The following is a 23,733-nucleotide window of genomic DNA, read 5'->3' as shown; positions in this document are numbered from 1 at the left end:
GCAAGCACTTCTGTGACCCAGAACCCTCAGCTTCGAGCACAGAACAAGTTGCTGCGTTATAAATGATCATGTGATGCTGGAAGAAATTTTTCAGAGGGTCATTCATTCAGGGAAACTTCCACTCATTAAGGAGAGATAAAAGAGCAATTTAGCTTACAACTGACTGGCGACGTTGCTCCACTGTTCTTTCATCATCTGAATCACTGTAATACTTGGAATAAAGGTAAGGCTTGTGGATGTAAGCATGTCGTCCAGATTTTGTTTTTTTATCATTTGTCCCTTCTGTGTCTGATTTTGCTTTAATCTGGCTGCATTCATCTTCCTCGTCTAGATAAAAGTTGAGAACAAAAGTATGAGGAAATGCTCATTTTATAATTTAGATATAGGCTAAGATCCAAAGAACCAGATACTACCCTCAAGGTAAGTGAAAATCCTTTCTCAACCAAACCCTTTCTCAAAACTGATGTTGTATGGAAGGGACTGTAGCTGGAAATGAAAAACCATCACTCTATCTGAAAGCAAAAAATATTTTGGCATTTAAGGATCCTAGCCTTAGCTATCCTCCATCTGTTCAAAATAACAACAATAATTTATTAATATATATTGTTAGAAATAATATGTTAAAATCCCACATTATTTTATTATCCCACTATTATGGTAAATCCAGAACTACAGATCACAGTAAATTTAGCTTCCATTTTTACCACAAGATTCTGGAATTGTAATATTGCTATATGAGCCGCAGTGGTTAGAATGCAGTACTGCAGGCTACTTCTGCTGACTGCTGGCTGCCTGCAATTTGGCAGTTCGAATCTCACCAGGTTCAAGGTTGACTCAGCCTTCCATCCTTTCAAGGTTGGTAAAATGAGGTTCCAGATTGTTTGGGGCAATATGTTGACTCTGTAAACTGCTTAGAGAGGGCTGTAATGCACTATGAAGCAGTATATAAGTCTAAATGCTATTGCTATATTGCATATTGTCTATTATTCGATAGCCTCAGCTACAATTATCTTAGGAAAACTATGAATTGATTCCAGATATTCCAGCCAGTAAAAGCACAGAATTATCCTTTTAGTACAGACAGTGAAGATCAAAGCAAGCAATCAGCTAAGTATTTAAATGCAACTTTCTGAACTTAAAATACTAAAATTTTCTTAATATTTATTGTTTTACCATAGAAAATAAAATACAAATCAATCAAGATAAAACAAAAGCATACCCTAACAACAACAAAATACCGAAATGTTTCAAATGACTTTTCCATATACATTAACAAACTGACTCTGTTCTTATGAACAAAGGACATTATGCTATAGTTTGCCTGATATCTATTAAATACATTTTTTCTTCCTAGCGTTTTTTCCTGCAAGTGTAGGTTCTGCTTTAAGATGAACTGAATGTTGATTCATTGGTTGCCATAGGAACTGACATCATGGACTGAGAGAAAATGACTGGCTCAAAGTCAACTCAACTGGCTTTCCTACCTATGGCATGATTAGAACTAACAGCCTCCTGATTTCTAGCCCGTTAGACCAAACTAGCTCTCATTCTATTGAACATAAAATGAGTTTTGCTAAATGAGAGCCCACTTATGGTTTGTGGTTAATGCAGAACACATCATATTAAATAACAAATATATTTAGAAATAACATTATTTTCATTTATGTGGTATCTAAATATATGAGAACAGACAGATCCAGGCTACTTGTTAAGGCAAGAGGGATGTTTATACCTTGTCTTGCCAAGAAGAGTTTTCTCACCAATCTTTGCTTGTATTCTGTGCCCATGCAAGCATTTAAAATCACATTCAAGCTAATTTTAATCCATTTCAGGAACAGTCTCATGCAGTGAAGAACTGTATTTATTTGGGTTTTTGTGGTACACTGCACTGAATGTACGTAATATTCAATCATTCCAACTAATAGTACCACAAGTATACAAGGGAGTTGTATTTAAGGAAAAACAAATTCATACTTTTATTCTTCTCATTAGCCAAAGGTCGATTACTTTACCATCAGAAACAATTTCTCCTTCTTCTGTGCTATCAGAAAGCATGTCTTCACTATCTTCTTCAAACGAAGAAAGGTCGCTGGTATGCACAGAGCTAACAGTAATATCACTCAGTATGTCCACATCAGAATCTTCCAACACTAGTTGAGAAAAAAACAGAGATGACTTAAAATCTGATCCAGAATCCAAAACAACCCACAAGAAAGTAGAAACAGCTCCATTCATGCCTGCCACTACCTACCTTCCAAAGTACTGTTGAAGAAAATGACCTTTAGAAGTCTTTCTCTTCATTAGTCTGCAAAAGGTGTGCATGTATGTAAAAAGGTCTCAGTGCAGAAACTGAGCATCATCGTAAAATAAGACAGAAATGAAAATATTTTGTCCTAAAATATTCATGACTATTCAGTCATGAAAGTCTTCCTCCTCAATGAAATGCCAACCCTCAGGCTTCCATTCTCCAGTCTGGCACCCTCCAGGCACACTGGGATTCCAATTTCCCATAATTCGCAGGATAGCCATTAGTTAAACCAGCTTGGAATTTCAGTGTCTGACATGCCATCAACCAGGAGGGCACCATGCTGAAAATGGCCGTAGCAAGAGAACTACCTTAATAAACACATAAAACAAGAAATCAAAATAATGCAAGAAGGTTTTAACGTAATACCTATGAAAAGAGGACAAGAAATTTGGCAAAAAAGAAGATGGAAGAGATATCAATTGCTTTAGATGAAATAAAGGAGTATAAAGAAAGAGAAGCTAATAGTAACAGTAACCTAGCAGTAATTAAAACTGAATAAAACATATGAAAGAGTTTAAGCATATCTTCTGTGAGAAATTAATGTATTTTGGGATTCGACTGGAAGCGTCGCAGCGAGACAGTTAGGGATTAGCGGGCTCTGACGAGCCTCGTGAAATCCCAGGCTGATGAACCGCTGCAGAAGGGTCTTCGGACTGGACCTGTCCTGTAGGGACAGGGAAGAAGAGAGGCACCTCGTAAGACTAAGAGGAACAGGCAAGTTCCTCGAAGGTCAGAGGAAACACTCCCTGACTCTGCAGCGGGGGGCGGTGGCCATTGCGTCTGCCAACTAAGCTGGGGCAACCGGATCAAGCACTGTGCAGGAGCAGAGAAGTGAGCAGAACATCGATGCCGGGTGAGTGACAGCTAAATCACAGGCAGAAGAGAGAGAGAGAGAAAAGACTATTTTAAAAATAATTGTAAAAGTCCTAGCGGTTAAACAGCGGCTAATAGGAGTGAAAGGACGGAAGAAGAAGAGTAAAGCGGAAGCTATAAAGTGAAAAAAAAAACCCAATCAGAAAATTGTGTGTTGGATTCAAATATTTGGAGAACATAAAAAAAAAAAATTAGAAGAATTGACAATCCGAAAGATTTTTCTCTAGTTAGTGAACTTTAAAAGAAGTTTAAAGAGGGAAGAAAAGCCCGCAGTAGAAAGGATTGGTTAAAGACTTTAATTTGAAATTGAATTGGAAAGTAAATTGAAATGTAGACTGTGTAAATTTGGACCGAGTTTTTAAACTGATTTGGTGCTTATAAAAGTGAAAAGGAAGAAGGAGGAAAATTAAATAAGCAAAGACTGTTTAATGTGGATTGCAAACAAAATGGATACTCTTCTAGGTTGCTGATTACAATTGTGGATTATAGAGAACCATTTTCAGATGGAAAAAAAAAAGGAGCATTACAATGCTGAATTTCTGTTTTGGAAAAACAGAAATAAAAGATTTTTATAAAAGATTTTTAATTTTTAAATATCTTTTAGTATTTTATACATTCAATTTTAAATTGGTTTTAAAAGTTTGGGGTTTTAAATTTGTTGGGGCCAAAATTATTTAATTTGATTTTATTCTACTTTTAAATTTTGTATGTATGTGTTTTATTGTTTGGCTGTGCACCGCCCTGAGTCCTTCGGGAGTAGGGCGGTATAGAAATAAAATAAAATAAAATAAAATAAAATAAAATAAAATAAATAAAATAAAATAAAATAAAATAAAATAAAATAAAATAAAATAAAATAAAATAAAATAAAATAAAATAAAATAAAATAAAATAAAATAAAATAAAATAAAATAAAATAAAATAAAATAAAATAAAATAATAAAATAAAATAATAAAATAAATAAAAATAAAATAAAATAAAATAATAAAATAAAATAAAATAAAATAAATAAAATAAAATAAAATAAAATAATAAAATAAAATAAAATAAAATAAAATAAATAATAATAATAAACCTTGAACTTTGAAAGAGACAGCTGTGAATCTTTAAGGAGGTTTATTTGTCTATAAGTGTGACTTTGATGATTAAAGAAGGAGGATTACAACGCAATTTGAAACTGGAATAATATTAACTGAAAAATACAAAATGGAGGAACTTAAGGAAATGACGAAAATGATGTACTTATCATTGAAGATGGAAATAAGGGAAATGACTATAATACTACATGGAAAACCGAAACCTGATGATCTAAAAAATGACTTAGAATTTATTCAGATTGACAAGGAAATAATCATGGAGAAGCAAGAAAAAGAGACTGATAATAAAGAAGACGACACAGACAAAGAAACTGACTATGGAAACTTAAATGATTATGGGGCTAGTAATAATAAAAAGGAGAATTCCAGAGATTATATTAAAATTAAATTAATGGAAAAAACAGAAAAGGGGGGGGGGAAAAGAGGGTGGAATAGAAAGAATACAAAAGATTTAAATGATTACGCTGCAATTATCAGTCGGAAAAGAAAAAGGGAAAAGGGATGGAAAATAAGGAGAAATGCAGGGCAAAACAGAAGAGTTTATGACTTTAAAAGACAAAATGATTGCAGTGGAAAGATAAGAAAAAGGGAGGAGAGAGTTCAGGAACTTAAAGCACAAAAGAAAAGCAAGGGAAAGAAAAAGAAAAAAAATACAAAAATGGAAAGGGAGAATTTTGATATTAACTAAACAATTTAACATATGTTATGTATTATGAATGTAATAATTGGAATATTTTTAATTATATATTTGGAATTGAACAAAAAAGAAAAGAAAGTTGAAATGATATGAGACAATGAACTGAGTGGAAAAAATATATTTATTTGGTTTCTCTAAAGTTGTTGAATTGTACTATTGGGAATAGAGAGAATTTAAGGAAATGGTTGTGAACTGCATTATGGTGTATTATTTGAATTAAGATTTTTACTCAATTGACTTTCTTTTGAACACTCTTAATTAATTAGGGAAACTAGAACAAAAACCGGAAATAATTGTATCATTTGGAATATTAGATAAAGAAATTGGAGATGATATTATGTTGTGTGAATGCAAATTTAGGGTTCAAATTTTAGGGAAGAAAAAGAAAAATTGAATTATATTAGGAATAGAAGTTAAGAAGAAGGGCAAAATTGTATGGAAGTTTAAAAATTGTAATAGATTTAGAAATATGAATAAGTTTAACATATAAGACTATAATAGTTGTCATATTGGGGTAAGAGTTAGATTTAATTGGTTTTTATTAATATGTTGAATGAGTAGAAATGTGAAATAAAGGTATTATTTGGTATATTTGATAAATAACTGGAGATGATATTATGTTGTGTCAATGCGAATTAAGGGGATCAAATTTTAGGGAGGAAAAAGAAAAATTTGAATTAAGTTAAGAGGAAGGGTAACATCAGATTTTTTAAAATTAGAGAGAAATAAATGTTATGCCAAAAATTGAAGGTACAAAATTGTTTTAAAGATGAACAAAAATTTGTACAAATTTATGACCTGGTCAATGTTCTGTCTAGAAAAGATATATTGTATGTATGTCTGTCTGTTTAAAAATAAAAAAACTTTACTACCAAAAAAAAAGAAAGAAATTAATGTATTTTGAAAAGATTGTTAAATGATGAAACTGTCAAAACATGCAAGTATAAAAAGCCATCCTATAGAAAAGATTCCTGGCATATAAAGAAATTAAAATGCAAAACACCATAAAATGAGAAATAAAGGATCCTGAAGAGAAAGCAAAGGATAAGAATCTCAAAATGCAACATGAAAATGAGACATTGTAAAAAAATGATCTGATGAAAAATTGGCTGAAAACTTAAATGCAGTAATATCTCCTTTCAAACGTAGTGCACAGGGTAGTAGAGAAGAGTAAAAAGAAACCGTTCTAGTTTAAAAATCTGAAACAAGGGCAATTAAAAACTAAGAAAAGAGTGCAAAGATACTCGCTACAAGCAATGAACAGGTATGGTTTGAGATAGATAAAAACATTCATCACAATATTTAGTATTATATTGCCAACATGTTATCTGCTATGTCTATAAAACAAATTATATTCTGAAGTATTCTCTAAATCCAGTAAGCTAAAATCTTTAGAAAATTACAATGCTGAGGTAAAAAAAAATTCTAAAGTCAACCAATAAAATGTAATGCCAATATCTTTTCACCTATATCAAAACTTTCCAAATAAATTAAAAATCCCTTCCATTTGTTTCAACCTGTTCATAATGAATAAACACCTGTGATATTATACCTTCTTTTGTATTTTCATTTTTGTTTTTACTAGTGTTCTTTTCCAGGGTTAAATGTTTTATCACTTCTGTCTCTTTGTCTTTTATTGTCTTTTCTTCTTTTGCTTTTACATCAACACCATTTCTCTTCGAGAAATCTACTTTTTTGTCAGATTTTTCTTTCTTTTCTTTCTTCTTTTCGCCTTTTTCCAAGCTTTCCAATTTTCTATCACATTTATCCACCACTTTACTTTTTTGTTCATCGCTTTCCTGAAAATTTTCCTTGCTTGGATTAAGCAGGCTACTAGCTTCTTTTGATATAGTTTTCCCTTCTTCGTTTGAACAAAATGAATTACTTGTATCTTCACAGTTTACTACTGGTTCAAAACTTTCTTCTGTAGAGTTACAAGGAGTTTTTTCTCCATCAGCAACATCTTCTGCATTACGGTCTCTCTCTATGCTGCCATCCAAACTGTGCTGAGATAGGAGTTTCTTTGAGAATCTCTCATTTGTCTTGGTGTTGGTTGCTTCTGTAGAAGCCCTGGTGGCACTGGCTTCTTGGTTGAGAGATGTTATGGTCTCCAAAATAGACAGAGCATCATTAGCCATATTCACATTTGGAGGGACAGCAGGAACACCTTCAAATAAGAGTAAGGTTAAGTACAACTATTAGTATGAGATATTGCATATGTACTGAAGAAGCCAAACTAAAAAAGAATCTCTTGGTTCAGAATGCTCAATGTGAGCCCAACTTTGGCACATCCTTAGATACTAACATTCCATTTGTGACAGTAAGCCATGTGGCATAACTCTGCTATGATGCAGTGGTAGCAATACGCTGTCAAGAAAGCTTTTTTATTACTCTCATTATTGGAATGGGACATTTAGGTGCCGACTCTTGGCACCAGCTTTACTCCTCCACTGCTGTCTGCCAGCAATTGTCCACCACCATTGGCTCCCTGGAGCTCCACGCCCAGCATCCCAGCCATTCCCTGGGGCACGATTTTACCTGGATGTTTAGCTGCTCTGGACAAGTACTGACAGAGAATTGGACGGTGGGTGGGAGAAATGGTGCTGGAGAGCCAGCATGCAATTGGCAGCGGGTGGGGCAATCACGAGGACTGTGGGGGCATCGTGTGATTGGTGGTGGGTGGGGCAATCATGGGGGCTATGGAGGGCAGTGCACAATTGGCAGCGGGCCGGGCAATTGTGGGGGCTGTGGCATGCAATTGGCAGCGGGCGGGTGATTGCAGGAGCTGTGGGGGTGGTGCATGATTGAGAGTGAATGGGGTGATCGCAGGGGCTGTAGAGAGGCGATGTGCAATTGGTGGCAGGCAGGGCAATCGCGGGGACTGTGGAGGGCAGGGTGCAATTGGCACTGAGCGGGGCAGGCACTGGGGGGGGGCAAACAAGGGCCTTCAAGCCAGCTGCCCGGCTTTAATCTGGAATTCTGCATTTGCAACAAACTCGGGGCTGTCGGGCTTCACCTTCTCTCCTCTTTATGGTTTCGTGAAACATGGAAGCTGGCACTGTTTTCCAATTCCTGCAGTTGCTCTGGGCTAATCAAGATGATTAAATTCCTGGCAGCCAACAGCTTCTTCGAGCTCAAGAAAGGAAAAAACCAAACCTGGCCTTTCTGCTTTTAGCTTAAATTGCTGATTGACCGAGCCAAATGTCCAAGCTGGCTGGCTTTACATGTTCTCGGTCCCTCTGGCTTCAGGTCATGCAAAGACATCCCAGCCTGCATGGGATTTGGGTGTGCAGGCCAATATGGCTTGCAAGATGCTTTTATAGCTTGCATGAGAGGTGGAGTTGGGCGGGGTTGCCTTAGTTTGCAATGGCTCACATGCCCCTCATTTGTTCCCCCACAGCCCCACGATCATTCCGCCTGCCGCCAATAGCGCACTGCCCCCATATCCCCGTGATTGCCCCATGGGGATCATGTACTGCACCCCATATCCCCCAATTACCCCGCCTGCTGTAAATTGTGTGCTGCCCCATAGCGCCTCACTTGCCCCCACAACTGCCTCGCTCGCCCCACCACCAATCACGCACTACCCTCCCAGCACCATTGTTGCTGTTCACCCCCGATTGGCTGGCAGCTACTTGTCTGGTGCAGCAAAATGCCAGGGTAAAACCATGCCTCAGGGAATGGGCCTGGATCAATGAGACCATTCCTCTAGCGGAATGGGACTTTTGGGCTCCTACCTTTGGCCGTGTCTGCTTCACCCATTGTCCACCAGCTTTTCTCCCCGGCTGGCCCGCCCTCATCCTTTCGCCCCAGCACACGGGCCACGGCCCCTCTGTCCCAATCCCTTTGCCGCGGCCCATTCGTCGAACTACAGTTCATGTTGGGCGTTTGGGCACACCGGAAAATTCGCCACCAGCCAATCGGCTGGCTGCCAATGCTGGCAACCAGAAGTCACAGCACGATTGATGCAGGAACTGGGTTAGGGTTAGGGTTACCTACCCCCCACTCTTCTCTTCCCGTTTGGTGTCAGAGAGGCACGATCAGGTACAGGGGAGCGTCCACCACTCCCCTTCCTTCTCCTAACAAGCGCCTGAGGCCATTTGGCTGCATCACCTCCTCCAAAGCCTCCCAGCCCCTGCATCAATCATGCTGTGACTTCTGGTTGCCAGCATTGGCAGCCAGCCGATTGGCTGGTGGCAAATTGTATCATGTGCCCACACGAACCGTACTTCGACAAATGAGCCATGGCAAAGGGACTGGGACAGAGGGGCTGTGGCCCATGTGCCAGGGTGAAAGGATGGGGGCGGGGATGGAACCCTGGAAAAGCAGGCACGGCCAAAGGTAGGAGCCTAAAAGTCCTAGACCCTTCCCTTAGTGCCAAAGGGCAATTGGCGGTGGACAATTGCTGCCAGAGGGCCACTGGTGCAGGAAAGCCCACTGTGCCAAGGGTTGGCACTTAAACGTCCTAAACCCCTATTAATTAATTAATTAATTAATTAATTAATTAATTAATTAAATGTATTTATATGCCGCCATTCTCCCGAAGGACTCAGGGCGGCAAATACAAGTTAAGAAACAAGTACAATAAAATCATAATTTAATCCAAATAATTAATTAGTAGTAAATAATAAAGCCCGGAATCAGTCTCAGCCTATTTGTTTGAAAAGCCAAGTCTTCAAGTCCCGACGGAAGGAGTGGAGATCAGGAGCCATCCGGAGCTCAGTAGGTAATTCATTCCAGAGGGTGGGAGCACCCACAGAGAACGCCCTATCTCTGGGCACAGGAAGGTGACATTGGCTCGCCATCGGAACCCTGAGGAGAGCGGCCCTATGTGAGCGAACAGGACGGTGAGAGGCAGGCAGGAGAAGGTCATGCAAATATCCCAGACCTAAGTCATGAAGGGCCTTATAGGTGAGGACTAGCACCTTGAAGCGGACCCAGAGAACCACTGGTAACCAGTGCAGCTCACGCAGGAGGAGTGTTATATGGGAGTAACGAGGGGCTCCCATAACAACCCGTGCAGCTGCATTCTGGATCAGCTGGAGTCTCCGGGTGCATCTCAGGGGCAGGCCCATGTAGAGGGAATTGCAGTAATCCAAGCAGGAAGTAACCAGGGCATGAGTGACTGTGGGAAGGTCATCTTGGTCCAGGAAAGGGCGCAACTGGCGCACCAGGCGAACCTGTGCGAAGGCCCCCCTGGTCACGGCCGTTAGATGGTCTTCTAGGGATAGCCGAGCATCCAGGAGGACACCCAAGTTGCGAGCCCTATCAACGGGTGCAAGTTTTTCCCCATCTATCAAAAGTGATGGAGCCTCTGAAACCCGAAATGCCGGCATCCACAGCCACTCAGTCTTAAGAGGGATTGAGTTTGAGTCTGTTTCTGCCCATCCAGGCCCGTACCTCCTCCAGGCAACGGGACATCATGGAAAGGGCATCTCTGGGGTAGTCTGGGGTGTAGATGTATAATTGGGTATCATCAGCATATTGATGATATCTCACCCCAAAGCCACGAATGATCTTACCCAGTGGCTTCATATAGATGTTAAAGAGCAGGGGGGAGAGAACCGACCCCTAAGGCACCCCACAATTAAGGGGCCTCGGGGTGGATCTCTGCCCTCCCACCCATACAAACTGAAAGCGACCCGAGAGGTAGGAGGAAAACCACCGTAAAACAGTGCCTCCCACCCCTAACCCCACAAGTCACTGCAGTAGGATACATGGTCGATGGTATCAAAAGCCGCTGAGAGGTCAAGTAGGACCAGGATGGAGGAACAACCCCCATCCTGAGCTCGCCAGAGATCATTCACCAGAGCGACCAATGCCGTTTCCGTGCTGTGACCGTGTCGGAAGCCTGATTGGTACGGGTAAAGGTATTCCGTTTCCTCCAGGAATTGTGGGAGCTGTTGAGCCACTACAGTCTCAACAACCTTCGCGATGAAACGAAGGTTGGAGACGGGACGATAGTTATTAAGTGAGTCTGGATCCAGGGAAGGCTTCTTGAGGAGAGGTTGAACCACCGCCTCCTTAAGAGAGGCGGGGAAGTTCCCCTCTCTCAATGAAGCATTGACAATTGCCTGGATCCAGTCTCTAGTCACCTCTCTGGCAGCCGAAACCAACCAGGAGGGACAAGGGTCCAATAAGCAAGTGGAGGAACTAAGTTTGCCCACAATCCTGTCCACTTACTTGACAGAAACAGGGTCAAACTCAATCCAGATATTATTCTCAAGACCCACCCTAGTCTCCCGATTGGATTCTGCTCAGTCAGAGTCCAATCCGATCCAGATCTGAGCGATTTTATCATGCAGAAACTATACAAAATCCTCAGCTCTGTCCTGCAAAGGATCTTCCCTCGCTCCCTGATTGAGGAGGGAGCGGGTCACATGAAACAGGGCCGCTGGGTGGTTTTCTGCAGATGCAATGAGGGCGACAAAGTAGTGACGTTTCGCTGCTTCCATCGCCACTAGATAAGACCTAATATGGGTTCTTAACTGTGTTCGGTCAGATTCAGATCGGACCTCCAACTCTCCTCTAAGCGTCTTTTCCGACGTTTCATTTCCCGGAGCTCCATGGAAAACCAAGGAGCAATCCGGGATCTGCATCGGGTTAGAGGCGGCAAAAGTGCAATTCTGTCCAAGGCGTCGGTAGCCACCCGTTCCCAGGATGCCACCAGAGTCTCAGCTGAATCGCAGGATTGAGAGGTGGGGAATGTCCCAAGCTCCTTCAAGAACCTTTCTGGGTCTATCAGGCGCCTAGGGCGGAACCATTTTATGGGTCCCGTCTCCCAGCGGCATGGGTTGGCAGATTGAAAGTCTAGTCTAAGAAGGGAATAGTCAGTCCATGACAGGGGAGTGATGGAAAGTTCCCCCTTACTATGACCATTTATCCACTGCCCAGAGAGAAAAACCAAGTCGAGTGTGTGTCCTCCCCTATGAGTTGGGCCCTGAATAACCTGAGTCAGGTCCATGGCTGCCATGGAGGCCATGAACTCCTGGACTGTCTCAGATGACTCACCAATTGAAGGCAGATTAAAATCTCCCACAACTAAAAGGCTGGGGAGTTCAAATGCCACCTCAGACAAGACATCGAGCAGTGCGGGCAGGGTTGTGGCAACATAGCTGGGAGATAGGTATGTGACCAACAAGCCTCACTGAACTCCAGGGTCCCACTTCAATAGAAGAGATTCACACCCGCCTATCTGAGGGACAGTGACCTCCCTAGGACTCAGACTTTCTCTAACAACTACTGCCACCACCCCCGCCCCTTCCCTGGTGTCGCTGCTGGTGCAGGACACGAAAGCCTGAGGGGCATAAATCAGAGAGAGGGATTCCCCCCTCTTGCCCCAACCAGGTCTCCGTGATACAGGCCAGGTCTGCACCCTCCTCATCAATAAGATCTTGTATGAGAAGAGCCTTATTCATCACGGACCTGGCATTCACATATATCAGACGGAAACCAGGGTCCTTCACTCTCATATCCCCAGGAAAGCAGGGTGAGCAGGAGGTATGGGAGCAAGTCACTATCCGAATGCATCTGGTGTGATGCTCCCCACCCCTACTTCGATTTCTTCTGCCCCTTCCCACCATCACAGGTATAGCTTGTCCCACCCTCCTCCGAGTATCTCCTACAACTCCCAACCTCCCCAACCCGCTGGGACTGTCAAAATGGCATGGCTGTTGATCCTTAAGAGACCCCCCAGTCTCATTTTTATTATTAAAAACCACCCTCCTCCCAGATCCCCTTAAAATTGGATCTAAAAATCTATTTAAAAAACCCCCGAGTTTCCGTTTTTTAGCGTACCACCTCTCGGGGTTCCAAAACCCGTCATCAAGAGCAGCCCTCAATAGTTGAGAGGGCCAAACCTGCGAGAGGGGGGAGTCTCGCAGTGCAAGGAACTCCGCAGTTGAATACATTAAAGAATAGTAATGAGCTGAGAGTGATGAAGGATCATTTTCTATTAAAGGGTGTTAGAGATGGTAAAAACAGGTAGATTAAATAAGGGAGGAAAAGATGTTAAAGAGAAGACAATATGCTAAAAACATCAGAACATCGGGACATCATCATCCTATCATGACAATGGGAAGTCTTGTGATTATAAGTCTATTCAATGGTAGGGAAAAAAGTCTTAAAGGCCGCCCTTTCAAGGTGACCCAAACCAGAGTCATAAGGTCAAATGAGAGATGGTCCGTCCCACCATTATCATGAGATAATGTGCTCTAACCTACATTTGATCAACTTTGTGCCAAGATTTCTGTCACTTGCACTCTAACCATCTAACCTTTAAGCTGTTTCTCTTGAGATCCAAGGAATTTATCAGTGCTCATCTCATCCCCATAGCTAGACTAGAGTTTCAACAGAATCTTAAGTCCTATGACTTGGAAAATTCCTACAGCATTCAAGAATCTACGACTCTGGAGGCAGATCCTCCTAACAATATCTTAGAAGCAGGTGAGAGCTCACCTCCAAAGTTAATTAGAGAGCAAAGACTATTAATGATTACTTTCAAAACAAGAACATGCCTTCTTTAATGTGTTAGTCCTGCAACATATTAAAGCCTTATGACTGTCATAGAGACCCTGAAGTCTAGAGTTAGCCTTGACAAGTAGTAGTTGCTAAGGAACATCATTTTTGAAGTCTCCAACACTACATCAGTGACCATGCCGGCTACCTTGGAGATAAAGTTGGTTAAAGGGGAACAACAGCAGGTGCAAACCTTAATATCTTTTTGGGAATGAGTATGAATAGGCTGAAGAAAAGAAAGGTCATTCAGAAATGAGTGATTACTGTATCAGTTGAATGATGTGACAGTGATGATGGTGGAAGAAAAAGGCAATAAATATTACAAAGACAATTGAATTTTTTGCCTATACTCCATCTTCCACTCTGACCCCACCCCCACCCCCCCACCATGGTCAAATCTTGCTGACTGATCTGGAATCTCAGTAACTTTGACAGCCTAAATATGATCCTCATCAGCTTCAACTGCAATATCAATCAGCCAATGAATGATATACAGATTTATTTGAATCTTCCATATCCTAATCCCCATGAATTCAAGAATAGGTTACTGAGGAATTTTTTGGGATGGATACACTGGAATTTAATTCAAAAAAAGAGAAATGCTTGTGATACAGCAATCTGAAAAAAAGGGGAGGATTCTAACAATACTGGAACAATACACATTCCTAAAATAGAAGCTTGCAATTTGACTCTGAAAATTGAGACAATGGCAGAAGCTGGGAGTAGTTTTCCATAAACCACAGTTTTCAGTAGGAAGGCTATCTCTAGAAAATAAACCCAGCTATTACTATATCCAGACTGGACAGATGTAATTAGGTTGGGATGCCTCCAAAGAGGTACCATAATATCAAAGCCTCTGTTGATAAAGAAATTATTTTCCCTTTAGCACATTAATTTGGAAATTAGTTTCAATGACATCATTTGAATGTATGCCTGTGATTAGGAGAGATTACTTCAACTCTTGATTCCTTACACTCACCTTTTTAAAACCCAAAGATTAAAAGCATATTCATTTTGCCAAGGGAAGAGAGAAGAAATACCTTGCAGCAAAACAGAAGGTTCTAATTTCTCTTCAGGCAGGGCAAAGCTGGGATTGGTCTCTTCTTGGTGATTCATTGTGGCTAAAAATTCATGGACAGCCTTTTCTACCTGTGGCCTGAATATGTGGTTGATCTTTGGATCCACGACTTGAGAAATTATTCTGTCAATACCAGATTCTAACATTCCAGATCTGAAATGAAATGACAATATAATTTATCTATCACAGCTAACACAATTACTTTAACACAATCAATATAAGAATTTATGCAAGAAGGGGAACATATTAATGCTAATTTATATTAAGTCTCTTCTATGGATATTTTTGGTAATCTTAACAAGATTACACGGTAGATTAGAATCATTATTTACATATATCACAAGAGAATATAATGAAGAATTCAAGAGAACTCCCAGATATCCTAGGAAAAACAGTGCAAAATATTGGACAAGGAAGGGATTCAATTCATCCACATAGATCAGGGATGTCAAACTCAATTTCTCTGAGGACCACATCAGGGTTGTGTTTGACCTTGCGGGGGTTGGGGGGACATGGCCAGCTCAATGTCACTCATGTTGGGGACACCTGTGGTGGCCAAGTGCTAAGGCAGGAGTTCACTCAGACCCTCCCTCACTCTCATTATAATCTCCTTCCTTCCTTCTCTTTCCCTCTTCATTTCTTCCTTTCCTCTTTCCTTATTTTTCCTTCCTTGCTCTCTTCCCATCTTCTTTCTTTTCTCTTTCCCTTTCTCCTTTCCTGTCCTTTCTTGCATGCTCAACTGCAAAAGGGGAAACATTTCTCCTTTTGCTTTGTTTTTAGTTTGTTTTGCTAGCCCTCTGCCAGCAAAAATGGAGTTCGGGGGCCCATAGCCTTGAGTTTGACACCTGACATAGATCAATTTAAATTAAGACAATTTAAATCCTGGTTTTATAAAATTGATAATTCTTACACTTTAGATTCACTAAATTTCTCCTTTAAAATATAATGTAGTTCAAAAATTAATACAGATTTGCTTTCGTGAAGAGAACTTATTCCGTTCATGCAAACATTTTTGCATGTTTCCTTTCTCTTTGTGAAGTATAATATATTGCATATTTTCTGTCAAGTTTTTCTAAAAGATGTTTGTTATAATCTACATTTCCTTAAATCACTATAACTGAGGCACCACAAATAAAAATGATTTTCTTTTTGTAGCAGTTGACAAGGCTATCTATTTCTGTCACAGATTGATAGTTGAATAATTCCAACAAATATTTATGCAAATAGTATTCAGAAATAATAAAAATTTAACTCAATAATAGCTAAGGTATTATTGTTGCTTTTCTAAAATTTTCATTATCTCATTTAATATATCCTTAGTCAGGGTGGATAAAAATCAATGATTTTTTTAAAAAAATCAAAAAAATCAGATTTTTTTTATTTAAATCGGATTTTTTTGATTTAAATCTGATTTTTTTTAAATAAAATGCTTTTTGAGGAAAATATATTACCATCCAAAGGTTATTCCATCTTGAAATAAAGATTAGTTTTTTAATTATGTAGAATAAGGCTGTATATGTTTAATTTTTTTGGTAAATAAATTCCATTAACCCATTCACAATGTCATGTTCTTCCAGAGGTTTTTGTAAGATTATTGGGCAATTTCTCTGCCTACAAGATATTATCACAGATGCTTGGTTTACTTTTGCAGTTCTTAAAACTGAATTTGACTCAGCAGAGATCACATGCCTCTTCTTCACAGCAAAAATGTTATAACATGAACAGAGTTGAGAAAAAGACCTTAATCGTATTGTTCTACAAACCTATGAATACAGAATCAACCCCTTCAGTGCTAAGTTTCAAAAAGTTCAGTGAATAGAATAGAAACAATATTTTTCTGATTGTTTGGAGTGGAATAGATCTGCACAAGAAGAAAGTGAAACTAAGTGTGAGGAGGAAGGGGCAAGCAGACAAGCAGTACAAAATGAAAGTGAAACTTTCTGAGCACAATACTGCACAGCCACAGACAGACAAGTCTTTGGATCTTTTTGTGTGTATGACCTGAGGTTTATCACATTCTTTCCTTGGAGGAAAAAACCTATAATGGCAGCAGGCCGTAAAAGAGACCCAGTTTGACAATATTTTAATGAAGTTCCTTTACCTATCGGTAAAACAGGCATGCGTGCAAACTGCAAACACTGCAACAAAGAAATGCAAGGCCTGGTGGCCCGAATGAGGCAACATCATGAGAAGTGCTGTGATGAAGATGACCAAAGAAACACATTTGAACAGGCAGGATCTTCAGATTGGTAAACATTTTTATTGAATCATATTTCTAAAGACTGTCTTGAACTGTCATGTTTGAGCAAAATTATATTTCTTATTATTACTGCATGTTACTGTCATTTGGTACAGTTATGAAGAAAAGCAAATATTCCTTTTGGGGCAGTGCTGTGTACAATAAGCAGAAATTGTATAAACAATAAAATAACAGCATTGACTTTTTTGTTTAGGGGAATTCATGGATTCTGGAAACTATCCACCTTCAAGATCACCATCCTCCTGTTCTACAGTTTCAGAGCTATCCATCCAGGATAGTGCTTCATTAGCATCATCATCATCAGACACCCACAGCCACATATCACTATCACTTAAAAGAAAGAAAAAACCCTCCCCTCCTGGAACCACCATAGATAAGTTTGTGATAAAAACTAGCAGATTAGAAAAAGTGTTAATTGATGAAAAAATTGCCCAGTTTGTTTATGCAACGAACTCTTCTTTCAGTCTGACTGAGAACCCACATTTCATTAATATGGTTCAGTTACTGAGACCAGGATACAGTCCACCCAGCAGAGCAGATGTTGCAGGGAAACTGCTGGATAAAGTGTATGACAGAGAAATGGAGCAATGTGCAACAGCTCTGGAGGGTAGAATTGTTAACCTAAGTATTGATGGGTGGAGTAATGTCCACAATGATCCTATTGTATGTGCTTGTATAACAACAGAAGAAGGGAAAGTCTTCCTTGCACAAACAATTGATATGTCAGGAAATGCACACACAGCAGAATACTTATACAAGAAGTGGCAGTAAAAGCTATAATAACATGTGAACAAAAATTCAAATGTCTAGTACGCAGTTTGGTCACAGACAATGCTGCAAATGTATCCAAGATGAGAAGAAATTTAGAAGAGCAGGAAGGGAATACAAAGCTAATAACATATGGTTGCAGTGCTCATTTGCTGCACCTCTTAGCCAAAGACTTAAGTGTTCCAGAAATAAAGACTAATGTTGTTGAAATTGCTAAATACTTCCGTAACAATCATTTTGCTGCAGCAGCTCTGAAAAGGATGGGTGGAACCAAGCTAATGCTCCCACAAGATGTTAGATGGAACTCTGGTGGACTGTTTTGAGCAGTATATCAAGAACTGGCCTATTCTGATGACAGTTTGTGAAGAAAATCGAGATAAAATAGATGGCACTGTCACGGCCAAAATCCTCAACATTGGGCTTAAGAGAAATGTTGAACATATGCTGAGCATCCTGAAACCCATCTCTGAAGCTTTAAACAAAATACAGAAAAATAGCTGTTTTATTGCTGATGCTGTTGAAATTTGGAAGGAACTGAGTGAACACTTAAAAACAGAACTACACATGGACAGAATTAAATTACAAGCATTAAAAAAACGAATGGGACAAGTACTGTCTCCAGCTCATTTTTTGGCAAATATTGTCAATAACCAGTATCAGGGTCAAAACTTAAGTGCTGAGGAAGAGGAGTTAGCTATGACATGGGTATCCAGCAATCATCCATCTGTAATGCCAACTATAATAAACTTCAAAGCTAAGGGGGAACCATTCAAGAAATATATGTTTGCTGAAGATATTTTAAAGAAAGTCACACCAGTGAACTGGTGGAAGTCACTTAAGCACTTGGATTTAGAGACTGTTCAAGTAATGATTTCACTTTTAACAGCAGTAGCTTCTTCTGCAGGCGTTGAAAGAATATTCTCTTCCTTTGGACTCATTCATTCTAAATTGAGAAATCGTTTGGGACCCGATAAAGCAGGAAAGCTTGTTTTTCTTTTCCAGATTATGAACAAAGAAGATGATGAAGATGACGAGTGAGCTACAGAGGACAGTGTTTAAGTTTTTCATGTGTAGGCTGTGCTGACAGTCTAAGTTTCTTAAAATATATATATTTTGTTTAGCCAAATTAGCTAACAAACATGGATGTTTGTTTAAGCAAATAACATATGCTGTAATGTTATTGTTTCAGTTGAATAAATCTATTTAAATTGTTATTTTTAAGGTAATGATTATTTTTCTCCTTCCTAAGTACAACAGAAAAGTTGTCCAAATATGAATGATTAACCTATTAAACTGGGGATTAAAAAAACTAATATGAAAAGTTGTTATTCTAAAAATCTTCATCTACTTGCATATTAAAGTTATACCAGCAAGAATTAGCCTTTATGTAGAAAACTATGATTTAAACCAAGCCTTACTGACTAGTGATTTAAATCGTGATTTAAATCTACCCTGCTTAGAATACTGTTTCAGCATCACTGAATCATAGTATCACAGGGCTGGAAGGGAGCTTGGAAATCTTCTAATCCCCTGCTCAAGGAAGAGTTCTTATACCATCCCAGAAAATGAGACTTTTAAATTTTATTTATTTATATTTCCTATTTCTAAACTGCCCATTTTCCTTACAGAGGTGCTTTGGGCAGTGAATTGGAGATCACTGACCATATATTACAACTATTCAAGTAAAAAAAGCAAATTAATGAAGATCATAAAAATCATACTATAATAACCCGAGTTACTTCAGAAAAATCAATGTAATGATATACCAGTAGGTTGATACAAATGAACGTTCAATCATTAACATCTATAAATAAGTTCTGTTTTCATTCACCAGCAGTACTATATTGCAGGGGTCTGCAACCCTTGGTTCATGGCCCAGTACTGGGCTGCAGTCTGTTGAGAACTGGGCCATGCAAGCAGTGGGCAAGCACACAAAGCTCCATTTGTGCAAGTGGTGGGCAGTTGATCATAGAGGACAATTTGTAAAACTTACTTAAGAACCTGCTGCCTGATATTATTTCTTAATTGGTTCTTGTTCAAATGAGGACTCCATGTATGAGTTGCTAGATGGTTGGAAACAAAATTGTCCACCCGCTGCCTTAAATTCTGATATGCAGGCTAAAAAAGAAACAGATACCTTGTGAAGCCTCCTTGAATAACATTCCTTCACATTCTCATCAGTGGAGACAAACATTTAAGAATCTTAGCTTAAAACAATACAGAAATAGTAGAGGGAGTATACACTGTAGTAATTCCAGGGTTATCTAACTAGGAAAAAATCCATTGCAGATTAAGAAAACACACTTTTTAAAAACTTCATTGCCGAAAGTTCTGAAAAATGGAGGCAAATATTTCAATTACCAAACATTGTGATATCTGAATGTTCCTTGGAGGCAAAACGTAATTAGAAGCCCAATGCTATTTACTTGAAAAGAAAGTTAGATTTTTCTCCAAAGTCTTATACAAGTTTACAAAGTCTTTCACAAGTTTACATCATAGATCTATTATATTGAGAAAGAGCAATTATATTGAGAAATTGTTAAAGGAAGCTCCAATTTGTTGCCCTCTTTACTCCTTTGTGATAGGAAAATAATTTCATGATTTTAATAATTCCAACACATCTAAGGAGATTCTCAATCATCCAGGTCATGGTTGTCCCAAGGATGCTTTTCAAAAGGCAACAGGACTTTCCTGGGGGTTTTTTTCCCCCTTGAAAATATTTTGCTTCTGGAAACTGGAAGCGTCGCAGCGAGACTGGCTAGAAATTAGCGGGCTCCAATGAGCCCAGCGAAAATCCAGCCAGACAAACCACTGTCAAGGGGTCTTCGGACCAGAACAGTCTTGTAGGGATGGTAAAGAAGGAGAGGAGCCTCAGACGACCAAGAGGAACAGGCAAGTTCCTTGGAAGGTCGGAGGTAGCTCTTCGATCCAGTGGCCGGGGGGGGGGGCATTAAAAATGACTACTTTGAAGCTGGGGCAACCTGAATAAGATTTTGTGCAGGAGCGGTGTTTGGACGGAATAATGGTACCGGGTGAGTGATTGGCCAACTCACAGGTAAAAAAGGAAATTTCTTTTAAAAAAATCTTTTAAAGATCCCAGCAAGGAAACAAGAGGCTAATTGGCACTTGGGAATTTTAATGGAGGGAAAAGAACGAAGAGGAAGTCAAAGTGTTAAAGCCCAGAAAAGAAAACTATATATTTGGATTTAAAATTGGACTTGGAGAAATTAAAACCAATATAAGGAAGCCTGAGGGAAAGTATTTTTTAATGAAGATTTGAAAGAATGTTGACAGTTTTGAAGTATGAAGGAAGAACAAAGAGGAGGTTAACATATTAAAGCCCAAAAAAGAAAATTTTACAACTGGATTTAAAACTGAATTTGGAGAAATTAAAAACAATAAGAGGAAAAGCAATTTGTGAGAAAGTATTTTCTATGTGGATTTAAAATACTTTTGTAAACTGGATAATTTGTTATTCTGAGAAGTGTGGATTGGAGAGAGACATTTGCTGGTGGAAAGAAAGCACTACAACAACTGACTTGAAAATTCAAGGAAATTACTACAGTGACCTTGATCACTACAAAAGTTGTGAGAAATTTTAAGGAGTATTTGTTTTGTTCCAAGCTGCTTGGTCTCGACTTCTAAAGGTGGTGGACAATAATAAAGCTTTAAGTTGGAGTGGATTGGACAAACATTTGTACTGGATATTATCTAGAAATAAAAAAGAGACTATATGGACTAAAATTTTAATTAAATATAAGTGGAAATTCTAATAATCTTTTAAACTAATAATAATGGAGGCTTGGATGTGTGAAGACTTGAGATGCGTGAATCAATGAAGGGCAATAAAAAGTCAGAAACTTTGTTAGAGCACACAAAACAGGAAATAAGAGAATATAAATGAGAAACAAGAAAATGATATTGAAGGAAAACAAATTGAAGGCAAAATGTTAGATGATTACACTGGGATTTACAGTGGCAAAAAAAGAATGGATGGGGGAATATTTTCCAAAAAAAAAAAAAAAAAGCAATCTAAGGGAAGAAAAGGAAATGGGAAAAGACTGGGTAACAGCAGGGGTGAACTATGCAAGTGATGGACTCAAAAGTTAGATAAAGGATTCAGGAGAAAAGATATAATAAATACAAAAATAAAAAAAGAAGTAGAAGATAAGAAAATGGGATGAAAGGAGAAAATCATTAAGAAGTGGAATTCTGGTGAGACCAGGAGAAAATGGCTAAAAGGGGAAGAATAGAGGGAAGGAGGAAGGGAATTAAAGATATATATTAGTAGATCTAAAGGAATTGTATTAATAATAGTAATTGTGAATGTAAAAAGTAAATATGATGATGTTTATTGTGTATTGTAAAATGGAGCAGATGAAATATGAAGTGGTAATTAAGTTTAATTATGAAAATAATTGAAATTAAGATACAAAATTGAAATAAAAAAAGTGTGATGGGGATTTTGATAATAATTAATGGATACTATAATAGAAGTCAGGAATTAAGGGTGGAGAGTAATATTGCTTATTATGTATTAAGAAGAGATAAGATAACATGTGGAAGATCAATCAAGTTAAAGGGTTTCAATGTAAGAATTGAATAAGATGAAGTTTATTGTTTATAACCAAAAATGTGATGGGGATTATAAGAAGTATATTTTATAAATGGAGAAATACGATAATTAATTGAAGGAATGCTAAGAAATTAGGATTTGAAGGGCGGATGGTGATACTGTTTATATATTAAGAAGAGATTAAGATAAAATAAAAATAGAGAAAAAAGAATATTAGCAATATTATTATTGCTTAATGCATTGTAAACCGCCCTGAGTCTCCGGAGAAGGGCGGCATATAAAAATAAATTAAAAAAAAGAAGATGATTGGAATAGAAAATCAATATATAATTATGTTATAAATTGTAAAAGATGTGACCCAGTCAATGCTCTGTTCATAAAATATGTATGTAAAAGAAAAATGTAATAAAACTTGTCTTTAAAAAAATGTTTTGCTTCTCATCCAACAAGTTTTTTAGTTTTGACTCAGGAACTCAGGAAAAAAAAAACAAAGAAAGTCCAGTTCCCTTTTGAAAAGCACTTTTCGGACAATAATTCCAAAAATAAATTCTGTCCAATAGATCTTAAATCATATGTATTTTTATCCAATCATTGTATGAAGTGATTCACAAGATAGTTTATAATTTGATGTAAAATATTTAAATTAAGAAAAACTTAATTTTACTCTTAAATTAAGAGTAACATCAATTGTCCTATTTTTGCAAAGGTTGATGTGTCTGTATTTTTACAAGTCAACAAGAGTTAATTAATTCATCCTCCATGCAACATTAGTTTTGTTGAAATTTACTATTTTTCAATCTCAGTAACTAACCTTGAACTTCCAAGACCAGGACCAAATGGGTGATAGAATCAGAATAGCACATGGGTACTACACTGACAATATATAATTATCCAAAATAGTGCTCATGATACATTGGAAAACACTATTATAATTATATATACTCTGAATGTGTAAAAATACTTGTATGTTTCACCAATTCTAAAATTTAGTCTGTAAAATATGGCAGCATTATATTGAAACTAGAATCAGGGCAGTAGACAAGTTGTTCAAATATATCTAGGAAAGACTATGAGAAAACTTAGTCTCTTCTGTAATATTTTCTGTTAATAAAGCCCAGAAATTATCTACTCAGCATCCAAGTCCAATTCTAAGGATCCAAATATAAAACAGCCCAGTTCTTGAAAAGAGAGTTGAATCTGTCTGTCTGTCAGCTATAGGGAAACAGAAATGCTTATCTCTCGTTTAGCCGATTTAAAACACAATTAATGACACTTTTATTGCTAAATCAGGGAGATATATCTTCCCTGTTCAAAGATGCCATATCAGCAGGGCCGGATTTTCCTATAGGCTAACTAGGCTTCAGCCTAGGGCCTCAAGATCAAGAGGGCCTACATTCAAATTGTTAGCAAAATTAAAATTACACTTTCACTATAGGTGAAAGGGCCTCATAAGTGGAATAGCCTAGGGCCTCTTTTCATCTAAATCCGGCCCTGCATATCAGGAAAAGACTCTCCCTTTGAACCGCACGTATGTATTTTCAGAGGCATCCGATTGCTG

General features: G+C 38.3%; 1 protein-coding gene across 5 annotated transcripts in view; it reads right to left on the bottom strand.

The window, feature by feature from the left end:
* BOD1L1 (biorientation of chromosomes in cell division 1 like 1) overlaps positions 1-23,733 on the bottom strand; it is a 131,224-nt gene that overhangs the window by 106,757 nt on the left and 734 nt on the right. For all 5 annotated transcript variants that reach the window (XR_015729235.1, XM_034408861.3, XM_034408862.3 and 2 more), the window contains exons 2-6: positions 19,593-19,717; positions 14,534-14,724; positions 6,529-7,143; positions 2,013-2,150; positions 158-327 (exon numbers count right to left, since the gene is read on the bottom strand). Coding sequence is in view for 4 of the 5 variants with exons in the window: in XM_034408861.3 (XP_034264752.3) it covers positions 158-327; positions 2,013-2,150; positions 6,529-7,143; positions 14,534-14,724; positions 19,593-19,717 (1,239 nt within the window). In the remaining variant the exon portion in view is untranslated. The remainder of the gene's footprint in view (positions 1-157; positions 328-2,012; positions 2,151-6,528; positions 7,144-14,533; positions 14,725-19,592; positions 19,718-23,733) is intronic.

This window comes from Pantherophis guttatus, chromosome 8, assembly GCF_059756535.1.
Source record: "Pantherophis guttatus breed Tessera chromosome 8, ASM5975653v1, whole genome shotgun sequence".
Classification (NCBI taxonomy): domain Eukaryota; kingdom Metazoa; phylum Chordata; class Lepidosauria; order Squamata; family Colubridae; genus Pantherophis; species Pantherophis guttatus.
Note: the sequence above shows the minus strand (reverse complement) of the source record. Positions and strands in the feature narration are given on the sequence as shown.